Here is a 21,645-nt window from a genome sequence, read left to right on the forward strand (position 1 = left end):
ATTCCACTTGCATGATCAGGAATTCTGAAATTCTTATATCTTACCATAGCCTCCTAACATTCCACCTCTCCCTATCCCCTATTCCTCTTAAACCTATTCCTCATTGTTACTTTGACTTCTAATCCCCTTTACTGCTCCAGTACTCTCCCTTGCTCTGGCCTCAGTATTTTTACCTTCCCAATTTTAGCCCTGTTGTTACCCAGTTCAACATTATTGTTGAACCATTTCTCCTGTTGTCTGATTGCCACTTGTCAAACTTCAACTCTTGATAATTCCCACAATCTGCCTCCTCTGCTCCTATTTGCATGATGCCAAATGATGTGACAGGAAATCACAAACTTGTGCTATTCCCCAAAGGATCCTCTACCATGTAAGGTAATCCTTTTACTCCTGCCTGATTGATTATCATATTCTCCTAAGCAGCTATTCTAAACCTTTTCTTTCCTTCTATTTCCCACGTCCCTCCCCCACCATTTCTGTAGAGGACCTCTCTTCAAACTTTATAAGTGGAGTTTGATCAAGGGGAATCAAGAGTCCTTCACTTGATGAAATTATAAGGCATAGATCCTTCTTAGAAAGGGCCACATCCTATGGAGCTGCAGGTATACTGAGCTGGAATGACACAGCTGTGACTAGAGAGCTGTGTTGAAGAAGCCATGTCATTGTCAGGAGGGCCAGACTCTTGTGGAAAAAACTCCATTCTCAATAATCTGTAAGAAGAGTTCTGGAAATGGCTGTCTTCTCTTTTGGCCCTTTCGCTTTGGGACAATCCCAGCATAGTACTTTCTTTCCCTGAACTTCCACCGAGGGTAAGAGGAATTTTCTTTCCCCTCTCATCATTCAGTGGCAACTGTGGATTGTTCCCAAGCACAAAAGAGTGGGAACAAGTGTACAAGCCTGAGTCTCTGGCCATCTCCTTCTGCTTTCTGTTTCTTTCCCTGAGTACAAGCCAACAACCAGAGAGCCCGAGAAATGTATTTTTCCAGCTTTGGTGGTGATCTCCTATGTTTGAGAGTTTAAAAGTCTCTGGATTGAGTGCTGACCACCAAATGGGAGAAGATTTTTCACAATATTACTTCTTAGAGGAGAAAATGACCTCACTCTTATGTGAACTGGTTCAAGGAAGACACACAGTTATGTACAGAAATTCTTTTTACCTCACAGAGAAATAGGAGGGAAAGGGGTTAAGAGAGAAGGGAGGAGAGTCAGGGGGGAGGGCAGTTTAAGAAAGACAGTGGTCAGAAGCAAAAGAGAGGGGATAGGGTTAAAATAGAGAAGCATAAGTATAAGAGAATAGGATTCAGGGAAATACAAAGTTAGCAATCTTAACTATGAATGTGAATGGGATGAACTCACCCATAAAGTAGAAGAGGGTAGCAGAATGAATTAGAAACCTGAATCTAACACTCTGCTGTTTACAAGAAACATACTTGAAAGAGAAAGATATACATAGAATGAAAATAAGGAGCTAGAGCAGAATCTTTTATGCTTCAGCTGAAGCAAAAAAAAGTCAGGGGTAGCAATCATGATCCCAGGAATGCAAAACCAAAAATAGATATAATTAAAAGAGATAAACAGGGAAGCTATGTTTTGCTAAATGGCACCATAGACAATCAATTAATATCAATACTGAACACATGTGCATCAAATAACATAGCATTTAAATTCTTAAAGGAAAAGTTAAATGAGTTACAGGAGGAAATAGCAAAACTATAATAATGAGGGACCTCAATTTTCCTCTTTCAGACCTAGATAAATCTAACCACAAAATAAGTAAAAAAGAAGTTAAGGAGATGAACAGAATTTTTGAAAAGTTAGATATGATAAACCTCTGGAGAATACTGAATGGGAATGGAAAGGAATATACTTCGTTCTCAACTGTGCATGCTATTACTTTTACAAAAATTGACCTTGTATTAGGGTATACAAATTTCACAAATAAATGCAGAAAATAAAAAATATTAAATGCATCTTTTCCTGATTATAATGCAGCAAAATTACATCAGTTAAAAAAGTACACGCTTCCCCTATACAACTATGGTCTCTGGAGAGAGAAGACTCAATTTAGCTCAGTTTCTACATTGTACTGTTCCCACCAAGCCCATGTTGAAATGCTAAGTGAGAACTCATCTCAGCTTCTTTTGGACTAGGGTCTCAGAAGTCACTCCCAAAGGTCACTCTCAGCTCCTGGGGTATTGATACCACACTGGCTCTGTAAACCAGACTCTAGGATGATGTACCCTGATCTTTTAAACTCACAAGGTCTGAGGCTCCAATCTCCTTCACTTAAAAGGAAAAAGAATAAATGTAGAGGCCAAGGACTGAGGCCCTTTCATAGGGCCAAACAGCCTTAAAGGAGAGATACCCCACTGGCCTCTCTTGTTATTGTCTCTTACTGTGAGCAGAGTCTCCAAAGGATACACAGGAAGTTGCTGAAGCTCACAGGCTTCTTTAAATGTCTTCATAGCCAACCAAAGAGCCTCCTTTTCAACATATGGCTAGCTAATCAGAACCAATCAATCGATCAATAAACATTTAGAGTTATAATTACAGAATGTACATGCATCTTCTACAGTTTCTCCAAGACAATTCCATTTCATGTCTTCTTGAAGCAAGCTTCTAAGCCTTTTCTAGGTGGAGATCTCTCTACCATCTGAGGCAAGAGGTGCATGTGCCAGACCCCTATTACCCAAGGAAGACTGTAATTAAGGTCCTTAATTCAAGGGAGATTTGGGGCTTCTGATTACAATGTCATAGTATTATTTTTTAATTTTTGTAACATAACTGAGGCCTTAGTGCCATATGCTTACAGACACCAAACAAACATCTCTGTAGTTGCAACTATCAAGGAGTCTCATACAATTTCTTTCTCTCCACTTACATTCCCCACACCAGTTCAGCACTTCATCACCTCTCAGGTAGACTCCCACAACAGTCTCTTACCTCTCTAATTTATGATCCACAGGGATAATAAGTTGATCTTCTTAAAGCACAGGTGTGATTATACATGTCACTCTCCTCTATAAGCTTTAGTATCTTCCTGTTGTCTCTAAGATGAAATACACACTCATTTGCTGAGCATTTCAATTCATTCACAGTCTAGCTCCAACCTCTATTTCCATAATGATTACACATCATGCCCCCCTCACATGTTCTGCCTGCTTGCTGTTCCCTGTATCCAATATTCAGTCTCCTGCCTCTATACCTTGGCTCAGACTGTCCTGAGGTTGAATGCTTTCCTCACCTGTTTCTTGGAATCCATAGTTACTTTCAGGACTTGGCTCAATTCAAGAGGTACAAGAGGACTTTCCTGAATCTCCCAGTTAGTGCTCTCCTTGCTCCCCCAAATTATTTTGTACATATGAAGGAGAGGGCTTACTTCTTTCCATAGGAGCACCTGCTTTAACAATGACATTATAAGACGAAGTAGGAACTGAAGAGCTACTTAGGATTCTTTATCAGGTAAAACACGAGGCGGTACTCCTTGCCTCTGTTTAGGTAGTCCTGCCAAGCAGGGCACTGTAGGTCTAAGTCCTAAATCTTTCAGCCCTTCTGTGAATGCATGGATGAGGCATCAAGCCTTAGTACAGGGGTTCTTATAGTGCAGTCAATCATCAAGGGTTCTATGAACTTGGACAGGGAAAACATTACACAGAAGACAGTGTAGTTTGTATAATCAAGTGCCTGCTAATAAAAAATAATAATTACGAGGTGCCTGGATGAATGCCTGGATGTCACCGATCCCTGAATCGAAGAGGGCAGTATCATGCCTTGGTCCCAGACTGGAAGCTCGCCGAGGGCAGTGACAGCGTCACAGCCAAACGTAAAGAACACACAGGCCCCAGACACCAACTCTGGCCCAGGCTGTGGTGCTGGGCTCAGGGGCCGAGGTCCAGTCTCTCTGTCCTGATGGGCCTGCCCCTCCCCCAGGGGCCGTCACGAGGAGGGGGCTTCAGGAGACCCATGAGCTCGGCCCAGGGCTTTCGCTGAAGCCCAGTCAATGCCCACGAAGGACAAGGTGCGCGAGGTACCGGCCCGTACTGAGAAAAGCGGACCTCGCGGGACCTCGCGTCGTTCAGGCAGGGTAACCCTCCCGCCTCACACCCACTGTCCGCATTCCGCCCGCTGGGCCCCGCCCCGGGGCGTGGCCAGCGCGCTGACGTCATGGCCGCGCGCTGACGCACCGGGGCGGGGGTCGCTCCTGCGCCTAGATCCAATATGGCGAGCGGCGGCGGCGGCGGTGGTGGTGGTCCCGGGCCCGGGGCCGGAGCCGGAGCCGGGGGCCGAGGGATGAGCGGCGCCCGTTGGGGCCGCGCGGGCCCCACCGCGCAGGAGAAGCTGCCCGTGCACGTGAGCGCGCGCCCTCCTTCCTCCCTGACCCGCCCTTCCTCCACCCCCCCCCGTCCGCATCCCATAGCAACCGCCTCCTCTCCTCCCCCCTGCCTCTCGTGCCCCCGTTGGCCCCTCTGCCCACCCTCCCTGCACCCGGACCCGCCGCACCCTCCCTCTCTCTCGGCCGAGCCCCCTCCTCTCCGAGTGCCCTGCTTTTCACCTCTCCCCTGCTAGCTCCCCACCGCACCCCCATTCTTCCCCTCTCCCCTGTGCTTCCCTATTTGGGGATCCTCGTCTCCCCTCCGCAGTGCACCCTTAGCCCCTCGAGGTCCCCCCTTCTCGTCTTTCCTCTCTTCCCAGCCCCCGAGACCCCCTTTCCCCACTGCACAACTCCTTCCTAGCGCCTCATTTTCCCTTCCCCCCTTGCACAGCACCCGGTTCCTCCCTGTCCCCCTGCTCAGCCCTCCCTAGTGCCCAATTCCTGTCTTCCCCAGTAGACCCTCCCCATTGCCACATTCTCCCCTCCCTTCCTGCACAGCCCCCGCTGGCCCGATTTCTCCTTCTTTCCTGCACAGACCCTAAATGTAGCCCTATTCTCCCCTCTCTGCAGAGCCCCGCCCCAGTGCTTCCATTCTCCTCTTTCCCCACTGCACACCCTCTCCCCAGTGCCCCTGTTCTTCCATCCTTTTCCTTCTGCACAGCCCCTCCCCCTGTGCTCCCATTTTCCTTTTCCCTCTTCTTTCCTTGCTCAGCCCCCCAGCACCCTTGTCCTCTCCTCCCCCATACATCCTCTCCCCAGTGCGCCATTCTCCCCAACCTCTCTGCGCATCCCCCCTGTGTCCCCATTTACTTTTGCCCAGCACAGCCCTGGGACCCCCTCCCTGCCCCACCCCCATTCTCTTAGCCCCCTTTTCCGATGTGGCACCTTCCTCCTCTCTCTTGGGGTGGGTTCCTGCTTTTGGCACAGCAGCCTTCCTGGCAGAGCCTCACTTCTCCCACTTGTGGTCTGTTACCCCTTTCATTTCATTGCTACCTCCCTCCGAAGTCTAAGCTACCCTTCTCTTCTTCCGAAGTTCAGGCCCCTTCTCCCCTAGGTCCATCCCCTAGTCTCACAACCTCATTCCATCCTTCAGATCCCAGCTGCCAGCTGTCATCTCAGAGTTCTCCTGGCCTCATGTCTTAAGGCTCTGACCTAACCCTCTTGCCCTTTGTACCAAGCTCGGTTCTTCACCCCCAAGGCCCATCCCTTCTCAAAATTCAGCCCCTCTCCTCCGACACCTAGTTACCCTTACCTTAAAGGCCAGGCCCAGTATTTCTCCCACTCACTTCCCCATCCCCTTTTCCTTCTCACCTTTCAGTGGATCCTTTCTCTACCCTCCCCCTCTGCTTTCATTTTCCCCAAATTGCTCTTGAAGACCAAGATGCCTTCCTCCTTACACAGCCCCATTATGTATCTGCAGGTAGAGGATGCCCTCTCCTATCTTGATCAGGTGAAGATCCGATTTGGGAGTGACCCTGCCACCTACAATGGCTTCCTGGAGATCATGAAAGAGTTCAAGAGCCAAAGGTAATAATGCTTTAGTTCTTATGTGAGACATTGACACTAGCTCACTATGGAGGTGTGCAGGATGTAGAGCTGGAAGGGGCTAGGAAACATCCAGTCCAGGTCAGTTTCTTCCTTTTAAAGATTGGGAAATGGAGACTCTGGTGAAGTCTGTTGCCCAAGGTCACACAGGTAGAGAGGCATCATGGGTTAGTGGATAACGTAGTGAACTTGGGAATCAAGAAGATCCGAGTTCAAATCAAGCCTGAAATCCGTGCCAGGTCACTGGAACGTTTCTAGCCTTAGTTTACTTCTCTGTAAAATGAGGATACTGATGCCTGTACAGCCTTCCTCACTGTATAAAAAGTGCTATGTGAATAACATTTGGGATCTGAAACTAGCTTCTGTGCTAAGAGCTGGAGCTAAAAAAAGAAAAAACCAATCCTTGTTTTCAGGGAGCTTACATTCCAATGGGAAAGACAACATGTACATATATACCTTTATGCCAGATACATACAAAGTACCCACTAGGTAACCTTAGAGGGGAAGACCACCTGAAGGAGGTGGGCAGCTTGAGCTGCTCTTGAAGGAAGCCAGGAATTCCAGAAGGAGAAGATGAAGAGGGAAATTCCCATTCTAGGCATGGAGATGGAGTGTCATGTAGTAGTAATAGCTAGCTTCAAGGTTTGCCAAGTGCTGTTTGTGTTCTCTCGTTTGACCCTCACAACCCTTTGAAGTAGGTGCTCTTATTTCCATTTTACAGATGAGAAAACTGAGGCAGGAGGTGAATTGACTTGCTAGGGTCACACACCTAATAAATGATACTTCCCCACTGTACCCCTTAGCTGCCTATATGTGAGGAATAGCCAGGAGGCCAACTGGTTTGACCTTAAAAGTCCCTGGAAGGTAATGATCTGTCAGAAAGATGAAAAGATAGGAAGGGTCTGGGTTGTGAGGAGGTTTAAATGGCAAACAGGAGTTTATATTTGGTCCTTGAAGTAATGAGGAGCTACTGGAATTTGGGTTGGTGACCTGGTCATACCTGCACTTTAGGAACACACTTTGTGAGCTGTGGGTCAGAGCAAGGGAAGCCTAGAGGCGGGCAGGCCAATTAGCCTGGGACAAGGGTGCTAAGCTGAGCTTTGTGGTAAAGGGAGGAGACCAGACTTTGATGGCTTTCAGAGCCTCTTCTAAGTTCACCTTCGGTGTTCTAGAAGATGTTGACAAGCCTGTTGGTGTTTTTTTTTTTTTACCCTGGTCTCCAACCTTCTACTGAGTTATATTGGGAGGGGCATTAGGGAGAGAATTGTAGAGCAGAAGCCACCTTAGGATACCCATGGATTCTGGGAAAGATGTATGAATGAGAAAATATTAAGTGTCTCCTGTGGGCCAAGCACTGTACTAGGCTCTGGGAATAAATATGCAAAAAGTAAGTCTTTGCCTGCGAGCTTTACAAAGGGCAGGTGGCCAGGCAGGGGAGTTTTGTTCTCAGCAGTCTTTGGGATTGTTCATGGAGCTGTTGGGCAGTTGCTTATCATCCCCTTTCCAGAAGCCAAGGTAGCATTGATTTAATGACTGTTTGCATTCCAGGGGCAGCTAGGTGGTGCAGTGGATAGAGCTTCGGCCATGGATTCAGGAGGACCTGAGTTCAAATCCAGCCTTAGACACATAACACTTACTGGCTGTGTGACACCCGGGGCAAGTCACTTTAACCCTATTGCCTAGCCGCCCCCCCCCAAAATGTACATTCCAGAAAAAGAGGTATTCCCCTATTCAGGGATCCTCACTGGTAAAATGTCAGCACTCTGAGAGGCTTTAAAGTGAATGCAGTTCAAATTAGCCAGCATTTTAAGCACTTAATACTTTTCAAGCACTGTACTGGGCACCTGTGGCACAAGACAAAACAGAAGCAATCTATGTCAGTAAGCATCGTACTGAGTATTATAATGATAGCTTGTTTCTGTCGTCCTTGAAGACTTGACTTTTGCTTTTCTCATAATATCTCCATGAAGTGTATGGAGTGTATACGTGACCAGCCCCAATTAATAAAGAAGGAAATTGACTTTGAGAAGTTAAAGAAATGACTTGTTCAAAGTTATATAGCTACAGCATGTTGGAATTGGGATTTGAACTCAGGTCTTGTCTCCAGGTCCATGCAGTTCTTTTTTCTGCTCCTAGATGGCACTTTAGAACAGCGTGGAGGGTGCTGACGATGCTGGCTTGTATGTTCTAGAGGTGTTTGTGGGCTTTTGAGAACTTCCTCCTCCCTGCCAGGTGCCTCTCTGAAAGGAGAGAGATTCAAAGCAAGGTGGCCTTTAAGGGACATAAAATGTCAGAATTGGGAACTAGCTTAGAACCTAGAACATAGAATGTTAGAGCTGGAGGGGACCTTGGAAGACCTTCCTCTCTTTCCAGTCTTCTTATACCTTACTGCCCTCCATGCCTTCTGTGTTCCAGGGACGCTGGCCTCTGTGCTGTTCCTCCCACAAGACTTTCCTCTCCAGACTCTAGGCCTTTTCCCTAGCTGTCCCTCCCTCATACCTAGAACTCTGTCCCTCCTCATCTCCACTTCTTTGCTTCCCTGGCTTCCTTCAAGTCTCAGCTAAAGCCTCACCTTCTGCAGGAGGATCTTCTTGGTCGCCCTTAATGCTGGTGCCTGCCCTCTGAGGGTACCTACAGCTCCCCTTGTCTGTATCTTGTTTGCACGTAGTTTTTATTTGCATATCGTCTCCTCATTAAACTGTGAGCTCTCTGAGGGCAGGGATCCTCTTTTACCTTTCTTTGTGTTCCTGTTATTCAGCACAGTGGCACATAGTAAATGCTTAATAAATACCTTTTGGCTGACTGAGTGCCCTAGAAGGGGGAAAGCCCTTAGAACATTGGTCACCAGAGCCTTTTCATTTGCTTGATGATGACCTGGGGCCCAGGCAGGCCAAGTTGTCCAGAGCTCAGTTCTCTTGGCTCTCAGTCTCTCTGTGTGGTGGGGCATTTCTAGAGCACCTGCTACGTGCCAGACACTGTGCTAAGCACTGTTACAGATGTCATCCCTGTCACGGTTTCTGTGGTGGTTTTGCTTTAGTTTGGGTTTACCTTTTCTCATAGTAACTCTTTCTTTACAGTGTACAGGACATTCTGTCTCTTCCTCTGTTGTGTTTGCTCCCAAACTTGTGTAGTCAGGTGAGCTGTCACACAGCAGCAGATCCTTTGGCCAGTTTCTTAGAATGAAGCAGGTAGTGAGGAGCACTGTCCTGAACCCTTCCAGCCTGCCTCAGGGCTTGAAGTGGTTTGAGGTACCGGAGTGCTTTAGGACTCTGCAGCTTCCCATAGATGTGGGATTGGCTCTCAGGGAGGGATGTTTCGGGATCAGTCACAAGCTGGCTCTAGTCACGGCGGCCTGGGCCTCTGCCCTCTGCTGCTGCCCCCAGCGTGCCCCTGGGGCCTGGGAGTGGCCACTCAGAGCACAGAGAGGTCCTGGGACTCACCTGCCCAGGACCTCAGAGGTGGGACCGAGATCCAGTTCTTCCTGCCTGCCTGTCTCTGCAGGAGGTGGGGCCTTGGCACCTCTTGGCGTAGGTGAGGGCAAAGCACCAGAAGCTTAGAGGTAGCTCACAGGCAGCTTGGTTGTCATGGAGAGTTCATTGCTTAATGCTCCTGCCCACTCCACTTCTTCTCTTTTTAGCATTGATACTCCTGGCGTCATCAGGCGAGTGTCCCAGCTCTTCCATGAACACCCTGACCTCATCGTTGGATTCAACGCTTTTCTTCCTCTGGGATACAGGATAGAAATCCCAAAGAATGGCAAGTTAAGCATTCAGTCCCCGTTGACAAGTCAGGTATGTTGAGATGGTTTGAGTGACTGAAGCGTTTCCAAAATATGTGCATAGATTTACAAGGAGAACAGAACTCTGATTTCCAGCATATGTGAGTTGCTTTGATTGCAATTTAGAACACATTTTGCTACCTGGCCTCTGCTAATCAGCTTTGGTTCAAACTAAAATAGATGGAAACACCTACACAGGAAACCCGAAACAGTCAGTTTTGAAAATCTAAATACTGGCTGGATGTTCTAGTTTGTAGCCTTCACATCACGGATTGATTCTTCAGAAATATGTTTTTATGTTGATTAGAAAAGACTGTGCCAACAGCTGTTGGTAAATTATTTCATTTTGTAACTTCCTCTGTGAGGGCTTCAAGGGAACTTAAATATGTTTTCAGACATATTCCAGGTTGTAAAGCTGTATTTAGGCAGATATCTAATAAAATGTCCCTTCACAGCTGTGAGGTGACCCTAATGCCTTGAAAACTATACCAGTTAGGCCCAGCTCCTTGGTACCACCTAACTGGGACCTGGAGATGAGGTCTGTTCAGCCTCAGGAGACTGGCTATCAGGAGATTAATTTTTTTTGCCCATAATAGCATTTTATGAAGACCATCTCTTGATCATGGAGGGATTTGGTGGAAGGAGATGTACAGTGATTAAATCATAGTTTTTTTTCTTTTTAAAGACTGGATCTCCTTTTCTTCCCCAGATTGGAGGTACAAAGCTTGCTCATGGGTCCACTCCCACTACTGACCAGTATAAGAGCTTTGACTGGCTCCCTGTTCCTGGCCCATGCCCCCCTCCTCCCAGGGGTTCACCATATCAATGCCAGACTTGGTGTGGTCACCTGATCAGCTTAATCCATTTCAGCTCAGGGCTCCTGAGGTCCAGATCTGCCAGCCCTAGGCTGTGTGGTACCTGGGATTGCAGCTGTTCATCACAATACCTGGCCTTGGAGCCTTAAAGTTAAATATATGTAAAGCTTTGTTATATTCATGTTATAGGCACCTGCTTCTTGGGTGCAAGAAATGTGGTCCTACACAGTGAAGATAAGTTTTGTTTGAGGATAGATTAGAAAGGACCTGGAGCATTCTGTCTGTACCTGCCATTTATAGACACACCTGGTGTTGCAGTGCCCACCTCCCGTTCCTCCTCCTCCTCCTCTCGAGTCTTTGCAGGATCCGAGCTGGTAGAAAACTCTGTCCTGGTGCCTACGTGTGGGATTGGGGTGCCCAAAGACAAAGAAAGTGGCATCTTGGCGTTCATGGGTGAGGTGGTCATTCAGGACAGTTGAAGGGGCGGGAATGAGAATTGACCTTTTTAACAGCTTCTATAAGGGCCTGCGTGGTAGGCAGCATTTAGGGTGAGAGCAGCTCAGTGTGGTGGAAAGAATTGGTGGCTAGGGGAGAGGAACCCTCACCAGGCAGTGGCACATCAGGTCCCAACTCTGTGATGTTCCTTGGATAAGCCAGCCTCTCTGACCTTTAGTTTCCTCCTATGTCTTGGGGTGATGGTACAGTACTTGTGTTTCACAGCGTTGTTGTGAAGATCAAGTGAGACATGATTTATATCAAGTTTTTTATAAGGCTTATGTTTAAAAGCCATTACTCTGTGACCTTGGGCGAGCCACTTCCCTCTCTGGGCCTTAGTAAAAAGAGGGTTGAGTTAGATGACCTCTGAAAAATCGATCTTTCCAAGTTAAGAGGATAATTGCAGAGTTATAAGGATTAGTATTAAAGAAATGGGATGATGATGTGCGTGGGGATAGGGGAGGAGTGACTAGTTTTACTTTGGTCAAAGATAGACTGGCATTTGCTATCATTTCTTCAGAAATCTGCTCCATTTTAAAAAGAAATTTGGAGGCACGTGACTGTAGAATTATGAAGAACTTTTCATTGTGTTTACAGACAATAGTCCCAGAGTGCAGAGTTTGTGCTGCTTAAAAAGATACCATAGCTAGATTTATCTTGTGAGAAATAAGGATTTGAGAATAACATGGCTCTACATATTTTTGTGGACTCATAAACTTAGCATTGGAGGTGCTCCCTCCACAGGTGTCGATTGTAACTTACCCACACTCCCTCATGTTTCGTGACTTTGTCTGTGTCCTCCACAAAGGATGGTGGAATGTGCTGGGGACCTTTCTCTATGGCTTCACCATCTCATGGATCCCACTTTGACTCTGGTTATTTGTCCTCAGCCCCTCTCCCTTGATGCATGACCTGCCCATCTCCTTATTTGATCATACATTTTCTTAATGAAGTCTTTTATTGCCACTCGTGCTTGAGTAATTGTTGGTAATATTAAGCCCACACAAATTGACCGTGTATGTCTCTTTGTGTTACCTGCAACTTTGAATCCAGGTGGTATTGCTGAGAGAATATTGGTGTTACAAAGATGGATTTCTCTGTTAGAGAGCAGCATCTTGGACTGATTGAAACACTGGTTTCTGAAATGCAGTTAGAGACCCTACTCTCTTCTTCAGCTTTGGGACCAATTTGTTATCCATTTGCAGTGCTGCCCAAGATAGATATATACTGGACTTACCCACTGCCTGTCCAACTGCGTATTGTAATTTTGGAAACAGGCATCTTGATCCACTTGATTTTTCCCATGTAAATTACTAGGCCTTTTCTTTTGAGTGGTAGTAGGCCTCTGAGCAGGCACTATGGTATGCTGTGGCTTGATAGCCATCAGCATATGTCATCTGCAAGTAGTATCTTGAGGCTTAATAATTTATAGGAAATCTCTTTTTGATTTGCACTTTGCATAATAAATCCTCCATTATAGTGGTAAGGACTGTAAAACCTTGTACATTAGTGATAATCAGAGAATTGTTGATGAGCAGAATTGTGTCTCTGGCCAACAAGGCATTTTATGTTGGTGCAGAGCCTCTCAGTTTACTCTTTGCTCTACTGTGTCAGCTAAGCACGGTAGAATGCTGTATTTGCTATACACATTGCAGTTAATGGCGTGACTGAAGATGAGCACCACCATAGAATATTGTCTGTGAAAGCCTGTCTGTTCCTTTATCCGATTTTTACCAAGGATGCTTTTAATGAACGTGAAAGTCATCCTCATGAAGATTTATTCGATAAATTCTAAGTTATTACTTGCTTTTATTTTCTTAGTACATAAGATCCAAGGGTTGTTTTTGTTTTCCATTTTGGGGAGTTTCTTTCCCTTAAGAAACATCTTGATGGGGGCAGCTAGGTGGCGTAGTGGATAGAGCACCAGCCCTGAATTCAGGAGTACCTGAGTTCAAATCTGGTCTCAACACATAACACTTACTAGCTGTGTGACCCTGGGAAAGTCACTTAACCCCATTGCCTAGCCAAAAAAAAAAAATTAAAAAAAAAAAAGGAAACATCTTGATGATTAGTCCCTTCATGCTTCAAAAACGGTGTGGCTTCCTGAGTTCCTTCTGTGTTTTTCATCAGTTTTAGCCATTCTTCCAGATGTTACCTTCTTAAGTGTCACTTCTCCTTTCTTATGGAACACATTGGATCTTAAGGTGTTACAGTCCAAAAGTGGTTCCAGTGTCGTTAATGTTTTTTTAAGTCAATTTTATTTTATTTTTAGTTCTGAGTTTTCTCTCTCACTCTTTCTGCATTCCCATCTATTGACAAGGCAAGAAAAACAAAATCTGTTACAAATATGTATAGTCCATGTCCAGAAAAAGAGAAGAGGTAAAAGAATGCTTCAATCTCTCTATGTGGCGGTGGATGTCATGTTTCTTCTCGAGTCCTTTGGAATTGTGGGTGGTCATTGTATTGATCAGAGCTTTTAAGTTGATTATCTTTTTTTTTTTTTTGTGAGGCAGTTGGGGTTGAGTGACTTGCCCAAGGTCAGACAGATAATGAGTATCATGTGTCTGAAGCCAGATTTGAACTCAGGTCCTCCTGACTCCAGGGCTGGTGCTCTATCCACTGCACTACCTGGCTGCCCCTTAAGTTGATTATCTTTACATTGTTGTTTTTATTGTATAAATTATTCTCTTGTTGTGCTCACTTCACTTTTCATCAGTTCATACAAATCTTCCCAGCTTTTTCCAAAACACTTCTCTTTGTTGTTTCTTTTTTAAATTTTAATTTTTTAAGCATAATTTTAAAATTCTTTTTTCAGTTCCAAATTGACTCCTTTCCCCTCTCTTTTTTACCCACTCAATGAGGAGGCAAGAAAAACAAAACCAATTACGAATATGTGTAGTCTTGCAAAACAAATTTCCACAATAGCTATGTTATAAAAAAAAGAAGAAAAAGAAAGAAAAAAATATGCTTCAGTCTTCCCTTTGGGTCCATTAGTTCTGTATCTGGACGTGGATAGCACAGTTCATCATGAGTCCTTTGGAATTGTGTTGATCAGAATTATTAAATCTTTCATAGTTGATTATATTTACAGTATTGCTATTACTGTGTAGATTGTTCTCCTGGTCTGCTCATTTCTCTTTGCATCAGTTAATACAGGTCTTCCTAGGACTTTCTGAAACCATCCCTTTCATCATTTCTTACAGAACAATAGTATTCCATCATATTTGTACATCACAAGTTGTTCAGCCATTCCCCAGTTGATGGGCCTCCCCTCAGTTTCTAACTCTTTGCCACCACAAAAAGAACTTCTATTAATATTTTTGTATATATGGGTCCTTTTTTTTCCTCTTTCTTTGATGTCTTTGGGGAATAACCTTAGTAGTGGTATTGCTGGGTTAAAGTTAGGCAAAATTTTATAGCCCTTTGGGCCTAATTCCAAATTGCTTTCCAGAATGGTTGGATTAGTTCACAGTTCCACCACAGTGTATTAAAATACTTGTTTTTCCACAGCCCTTCCAGCATTTGTCATTTTTTTTTGTCAACTTAGCCTATCTGATGGATATGAAGGTGGCGCCTCAGTTGTTTTAATTTGCATTTCTCTAATTATTCGTGATTTAAAGCATTTTTTTCATATGGCTATGGATAGCTTGGATTTCTTCCTCTGAAAACTGTCTATTCGTATCCTTTAATTTGTCAGTTAGGAAATGGCGAATGGCTTTTATTCTCATGAATTTGACTCAGTTTTTTATATAAATCTTAGAAATGAGACCTTTGTCAGAGAAACTTGCTGTAAATATTTTCTTTCCCAATTTACTGTTTCTCTTCTAATTTTAACTACTTTGATTTTGTTTGTGCAAAATCTTTTCTTTTGTGTCCTCAGAATTGTCTGTTTTCCCTCCTGTGAACCTCTCTGTCTCTTATTTGGTCATGAACTCTTCCTCTATCCATAGATTTGGCAGGTAATATTTTTCCATAGTCCTCTAATTTGCTTATGATGTCACTATTTAATGTCTAAATCAGGTATTCATTTTCATCTTATCCTGATATATGATTTCCACAGTTATTTATGATCTGAATATAGAATGATGGGAATTCCAGCAGAAATGTTCTATTTTGTGTCTGTTCTCTTTATGGCTTTATCCGTAAATGCTTTTGAGATGTTTTGGATTAATTGCATCTTGCTTTCTGAAGATTTGTTTTCACTGATACGGCTTCTTACTGTTTTGTGAGACAATACTATTCTTAATCTAATGCTCTTTGTATGCTAAATTTTTGTTATCCCTGGATGCCATTTGGTTTTTTTGGTATTTTGGTGGTTTAGTCTGGGCTCTTTGATCTCTTAAGACAATACTTTTATTACATTAGTTAAACTTCTTTAAGAAATAGTGGTAAGAGCTGATGTCTTAACTTTTATCAATTTTCCATCTTTAGTGTTAACAGCTTCTTTAAATGAATTGAGTTGGAACTCTCATAATTGCATACCCTGCCATCTTGATTTTGACCTTTTTTAAATAGTATTTGGTCTGGTTCGCAAGGATACCTTGATACAGAAATGATTCCCTCATCAGTATTCAGTTTTTTAAAACTTTTTAAAAATTAAATTTTCTTTCAGTTAATCATTTATTTTTTTCTCCTTTCTTCCTACCCTCTCTTCCTGGGGCAGGGGAAACCATCTTGTAACAAATACATATAGTCCAGCAAAACAAAAGCCTCACATAAGCCAAGTCTGAAAATATATATGCCTCATTCACTTCATCATCCCTTTATCAGGAAGTGGGTAGCATATTATATCATGGGTTCTGTGGAATTGTAGTTGGTCATTTTATTGATTTTATTGAGTTCTTCAGTCTTTCAAAGTTTTAATTTTTACAGTGTTGTTAATGTATTTATTGTTTTCCTGGCTCTGCTCACTTCACTCTACATCAGTTCATACAAATAGTCCAAGATTTTTCTGAAACTGTCCTTTTTTGTCATTTCTGCAATAGTATCCCATTACATTCATGTACCGTAATTTGTTCAGACATTCCCTAATTAATGGGCACCCCATCATTTTCCAAATATTTGCTACCCAAAAAAGAGCCCCTATAAATATTTTTGTACGTATGGATCTTTTTATCTTTATTTGATCTCTTTGGAATGTAGACCTAGTAGTGGTATCACCAAGTCAGAGGGTGCACAAAGTTTAGTGACATTTTTAACATAGTTACACATTGTTTTCCAGAATGGCTCCCAGTTCATAGCATTGCTAGCAGTGTATTATCATGCCTCTTTTTCTGTATCTCCTCTAGCACTGTCATTTTCCTTTTTTATAAACTTTGCCAATCTGATAACTGTGAGGTAGAACTTGAGAGTTGCTTCAATTTCCATTTCTCTAATTATTAGTGATTTGGAGCATTTTTTCCCCTGTGGCTATAGATGATTGGGATTTCTTCCCTAGAGATTTGCTTGTTCATATCCTTTGACTATTTATCAATTGAGGAATGCTCTTCCTATAAATTTCAATCAGTTCCATATATATATCTTGGAAATGAGACATTAGTCAGAGAAGCTTGCTGCAAATATTTTTGCAGTTAAATGTTTTCCTTCTAATCTTAGCCATGTTGGTTTTGTTTGCAAAATCTTTTAAATTTTATATACTCAAAATTGTCCATTTTATCTTCTGTAATATTCTCTATCTCTCATTACCTGTTGTTTTCTGTATAGTCAATTTCATTTACTCTTTGCTGTTAGATATTGCCCTATGCACCACCTTTTGATTATCTTCTTGAAGAAGTATTTATGGCGTGTGGTTGTGACAGCTTTGAGTAATATCCTGGCCTATAATCTCCTTTCTTAATCCCAAACCTTCTTTTTTGCCATGTCTTCCTGTCCTCCCTTCAAAGTAAAGTATTAAGTCTTAAGGTGTATGTGAAATTGATTGGAAGGCTCTTGTCAGGTTCTTCATAGAATTTGTTCCTCCCTTTCTCTTCCTCAGCTTGTCAGCCCATTTGGTGTAGTTGTTTCCATGGCCTTTTTGCTTGTGCTCCTGATTAATGCAGCCCATCAGGATAGCAAGTATTTTACATAAAAGGATATTTCTTGTTGCCTTTGGGCTCACAGTGTAACCAGCTCTGTAAATTCCTTTCTTAAGTGGCTGAAGGAAACCTGTGAGTTATTCTTCCATGTAGCTGTAATTTGTTTGTGTTATGATGAAAATGCCAATATTGAAACGAGTGAATGAATGAAGAAGCATTTATTAAATACTTTGTGCCTAACACTGCTAAGTGCTTGGGAAATCAAGACAAAGAAAGCCCTTGCCCTCAAGGAGCTTACATTCTAATTGTCTGAGACAGCGCATGTAGGGGAGTCCTGATCATGGTTTAGGACAAGGGTGGGCCTCCAGGCCACATGTGGCTCTCTAGATCCTCAAGTGCAGCCCTTTGCCCGAGTCCAAACTTCATAGAACAGATCCTTTTATTAAGTGGGAAGTGGGAAGAAGGTTTAAAAAAAGTGGTTTGGGTGGGATATAAAATATGGCTGGGGCCAACTAGATATATTGTGAATTTACACTTATTAATCAGGATAGTCAGGCCCCAGGCTGACTGGTATTCAGGGTATGCCTGGGGTCATGGCAGGTGGTTGACTAAATAAGTGGCTGATGTAGTTCCTTTTTTCTAGTAACATATCAACTTGTTTAGAACATCAACAGTTAATTTAGTGTTTATAAATGTCCTAAATACTGTATGATTTACATTTCTATAATTGCTTACAGATCTATATCTTTATAAAATTTTTCCTCATAAGAACCTGGTGAGGCCAGTATTACAAATAAGATTTCTCTTTTACAGGTGAGGGAACAGTGAGTCACAAATGACCATGGCTTGACCCCCCAGTCTATTTCCCAAGGCTCTTAAATCACTAATGATAATGGGTGATAGATAATTCTTAGTTCTTTAGCTATGGAAGGTTTACAGAGCACTTGCCTTGCAGCAGCCATGGGAGGTAGGAAGTGCAAAAACTGTTATCCCCATATTATAGGTGAAGGAGCTTAAGCTTAGGTGTTAACTTATCACATAGCCAGTAAGTGTACAAGCTGGGGTTTAAAACCAAATCTCTTTACACCAGTTCCATATTTTCCCATTACACCATGCTTTCTCTCAAAGCTAACCTCATATATGAGGGAGTACCTTTCAAAGAAGAAAGAACAGTGTGATTGCATGGTATTATTGTTATTGTTTGCTAGGAAAAGGTGGGAATCAAAGGAATTAAATTGAGCTCCATGCTGTGAAAATGCATTTTAGTTCTCTCTGAATGTTCCTGCAACTGGACTTTCATAGTTGGATCTTGACAGAAAATATAGTCTTACATTCAAAGAAAACTATAAATACTTGTAGTTACTGCCCTCTTCTATTTGAAACCTACTTTCAAAATCAAAAATGATTTTTTTACTTTTTTTGCCCTCAGATAGTTTAGGAGAAGATAGTACCATGACACTAAGGAGGGACTTGTGAAAAACTCCATTTTGTAGCTTCTATTTTGTTTTTGTTTTTTTGGGTTTTTTTTTTTTAGTGAGGCAATCGGGGTTAAGTGACTTGCCCAAGGTCACACAGCTAGTGCATGTCAAGTGTTTGGTCTGAGGCCAGATTTGAACTCAGGTCCTCCTGACTTCAGGGCACCACCTAGCTGCCCCCATTTTGTAGCTTCTGAACAAAGGTTTATATTCCTCCTGTAGCTTAATCTTAACACAGTCTTCCACTAATTTTCTCTTTATTTCTTTGTTAGCTCTAGCCTTTAATGTGGTGCTTTCCTTTCTAGACAAGTAGTAGTCAAGATGGTTCTTGAGGGAGGGAATTAGCATTAAGTGCCTGCTGTGTGCCAGGCATTATGCTAAGTGCTTAAAGATACCTCATTTGAATCCGCACAACAGTCCTATCCTACGAGGTAGGTGCTGTTGTTAATCCATTTTACAGAAAAGGAAACAGGCAGACTATGGTTAAGTCACTTGTGTGGGAGCACATAGCTGGTAAGTATTTGAGGCAGGATTTGAGCTCAGGTCTTCCTGATTCCAGGCCCAGACCTCTATCCACTACGCCATCAACTGCCTCTTGAGAAAGTATGTTTGAGCTGAAAGTGACCTCAGAACAGAATGTCAAAGCTAGCAGGGATCTCAGACCATAGACTGTGAATACACTCAGTTCTAGCCGGGCCTACTGAAAATTATAGCATGTCAGGAGTTGGAAAGGACCTCAGGAGGCATCTGTCTAGTCCAGCCTCCACCTGGAATCCTCTCTGTAGCACACCTGTGAGGAGTCATCGACTCCCTCCCTCTTTGAAGAGGTCCAGCAATGGGAAACCTGCTGCTTGCTGAGGCGGCCTATTTCCCTTTGAAAGCTCTATTTGTAGGAAGCTTTTTCTCTTTATGTGGAACTGAAATCTGCCTCCACTGCTTCTAGTTCTTTGTGGGACAAGCAGAGCAAAGCATGTCCTTTTTCCATATAGTAGCCCTTCACCTGTCTCCCTAATATTTCTTCCTCTCCAGCTGAACATCTGCATTTTCTTCAGCTACTTCTCATGTGACTTGCTTTCAGTCTTTTCACCATCCCGGATTCACTGTTTTGTCAGCTCACAGACCTGAATGGTGATCTGAACATTGCCTGACCAGTGCAGAATACAGTAGGACTCTTGCCTCTCTTTCTGAACACTGTCTTTAGTAGATACAAAGATTGTTTTAGCATTTTTGATTCTTGTTGAGTTTGCAAGTCCACTCAAAGCTTTTTTTTATAAGAATTGTCATTGAGTCCCCTTTTCCTGGCCTTATACTTGTACAGTTGATTTTTTGATCCTAAGTGTAAGAGTTTACATTTATTCCTATTAAATTTCATCTCACTAGACTTGGTGTGTCAGCTGAGCCTGTCAGGAGCTCTTTGGATCCTATCTGTCATCTAGTGTGTTAGCTTTCCCTTTCAGCTCTGTGTAATGTCATTTGAAGATTTGATACGTGTGCCATCTGTGCCATCAGTCAAGCCTCTGAGCTGAGAGCTGAGTGACTCAGCTGGAGAGCTGAGACAGATTTTTGGACCACTTCACTGCAGGCCTAACTTCAAACTGGACAAGAACAACAACTCCTTCGGGGTCTGATGGGCCTACACCTAATTACAAATCCACTTGGTTATATTACTGCCTAGCACTCATTTCTGTCTTGTCCACCAGAATAGCATGAGAGCCTTTGTAAAACATTCTGCTGGATTTGAAGGAAGGCATAAATTGTTAATAAATTGCACACTTACTATGTGCAGAGTGCTAGGGATACAAATAGAAAAGCACCATAGCCCCTGCTCTTGAGAAGCTCATATTCTCGTGGGGGAGGCCACACATATGGAGGGCTTCAGCTGCAATTCAGATGGAAATTGAGATATTTTCTCTTTATACAGCATTCTCTTCTTTTACTAGCCTAGCTATCTTGTCTTCTCTCAGAACAAGCTTAGTCTGGCAGGACCTGTTCTTGATGAAGTTAGGCTGTTTCTTCTTGATCACTATTTTCCTACTTCCCCTTCTAAATGGCTCCAAATAATTCCCTTAGTAATTGTAGAATTTTAGAAAGTATTTTAATCAGGCTTATACCTTGGAAACTCCCTTCTCTTCCCTCCTTTGGGAATGGGGCCAATATTTGCCCATCTCTAGCCTCTCTCTCTCTCTATTTTTTGCAGATCACTAATAAGGGCTCAGCCATCATACCTGCTCATTCTTTGCGATGCAGGGGTGTTGTTCAGGATGCAGCTGGGGACTTGAATTCATCTCACTGATCTTGGAGTTCAGCTTTTTCTTAACCATTATTGTTTTGTCTTTCCTAGTGCAAAGAGCATTCTCCTTGGTGTAGAAAACAGAAACAATATGGAATTCCATTGTCTGCCTTCTCATCAACCTGTTTTCTTTTTCTTTTCTTTCTTTCTTTTTTTTTTTTTGCTGTTCCTCTTCAGTTCCTTGCCCTTGTTTTCATATTCTATAGGGTGTACTATTTGGTAAACTTTTAACTTTTTGTGTAACTAACTTAGGTCTTCTGTGCTTAAGAAGCCTATGTAGTATTTGATCAAACTCTAATGTTTACCAGGACTGAATCATAGAATTTCTTTCTTTTTCTTTTTTTTTAAGGCAATTGGGGTTAAGTGACTTGCCCAGGGTCACACAGCTAGTAAGTGTCAAGTGTTTGGTCTGAGGCTGGCTTTGAACTCAGGTACTCCTGACTTCAGGGCCAGTGCTCTGTGCACTGCGCCACCTAGCTGCCCCTGAATCATAGAATTTCAGAGTTAGGAGATACAGCTAGACTAACTCATTCCTTTAAGAGGATCAGCCATCCAATCAGTCATTAAAAATTTATTGAGTGATTACTATATGCCAAGCACTGTATTAACCAAAGGGTTACAAAAGAGGTAAAAGACAATTTCAGCCCTCAAAGAGTTTATAATCTAATAGCTAATATGAAAGCAAACATGTGCAAAGCAAGCTGTGTACAGGATAAATAGGAAATAATTAACCAAGACAGAGCACTAGAATGAAGAGGAATTGGAGAAGGATCCCATCTGTGACATGCCTGCCAAGTTGTTACTCAACCCTTGGTTGAAGACTCCCTGTATAAAGTTCCCCTTTTGGTCCTAGTTATTTCC

At 43.0% G+C, this 21,645-nt stretch overlaps 1 protein-coding gene across 1 annotated transcript in view; it reads left to right on the plus strand.

Annotated features, from left to right (window-relative positions):
* Nucleotides 1-4,218: 4,218 nt before the first annotated feature.
* The window catches only part of SIN3B (SIN3 transcription regulator family member B), a 66,278-nt gene continuing 48,851 nt past the window's right edge, over nt 4,219-21,645 (plus strand). The window contains 3 exon segments of the mRNA XM_020969281.2: nt 4,219-4,350; nt 5,793-5,899; nt 9,555-9,708. Of these exon segments, the coding sequence (XP_020824940.1) occupies nt 4,219-4,350; nt 5,793-5,899; nt 9,555-9,708 (393 nt within the window).

Source organism: Phascolarctos cinereus, unplaced genomic scaffold, assembly GCF_003287225.1.
Source record: "Phascolarctos cinereus isolate Bilbo 61053 unplaced genomic scaffold, phaCin_HiC Scaffold_4;HRSCAF=312, whole genome shotgun sequence".
NCBI lineage: Eukaryota > Metazoa > Chordata > Mammalia > Diprotodontia > Phascolarctidae > Phascolarctos > Phascolarctos cinereus.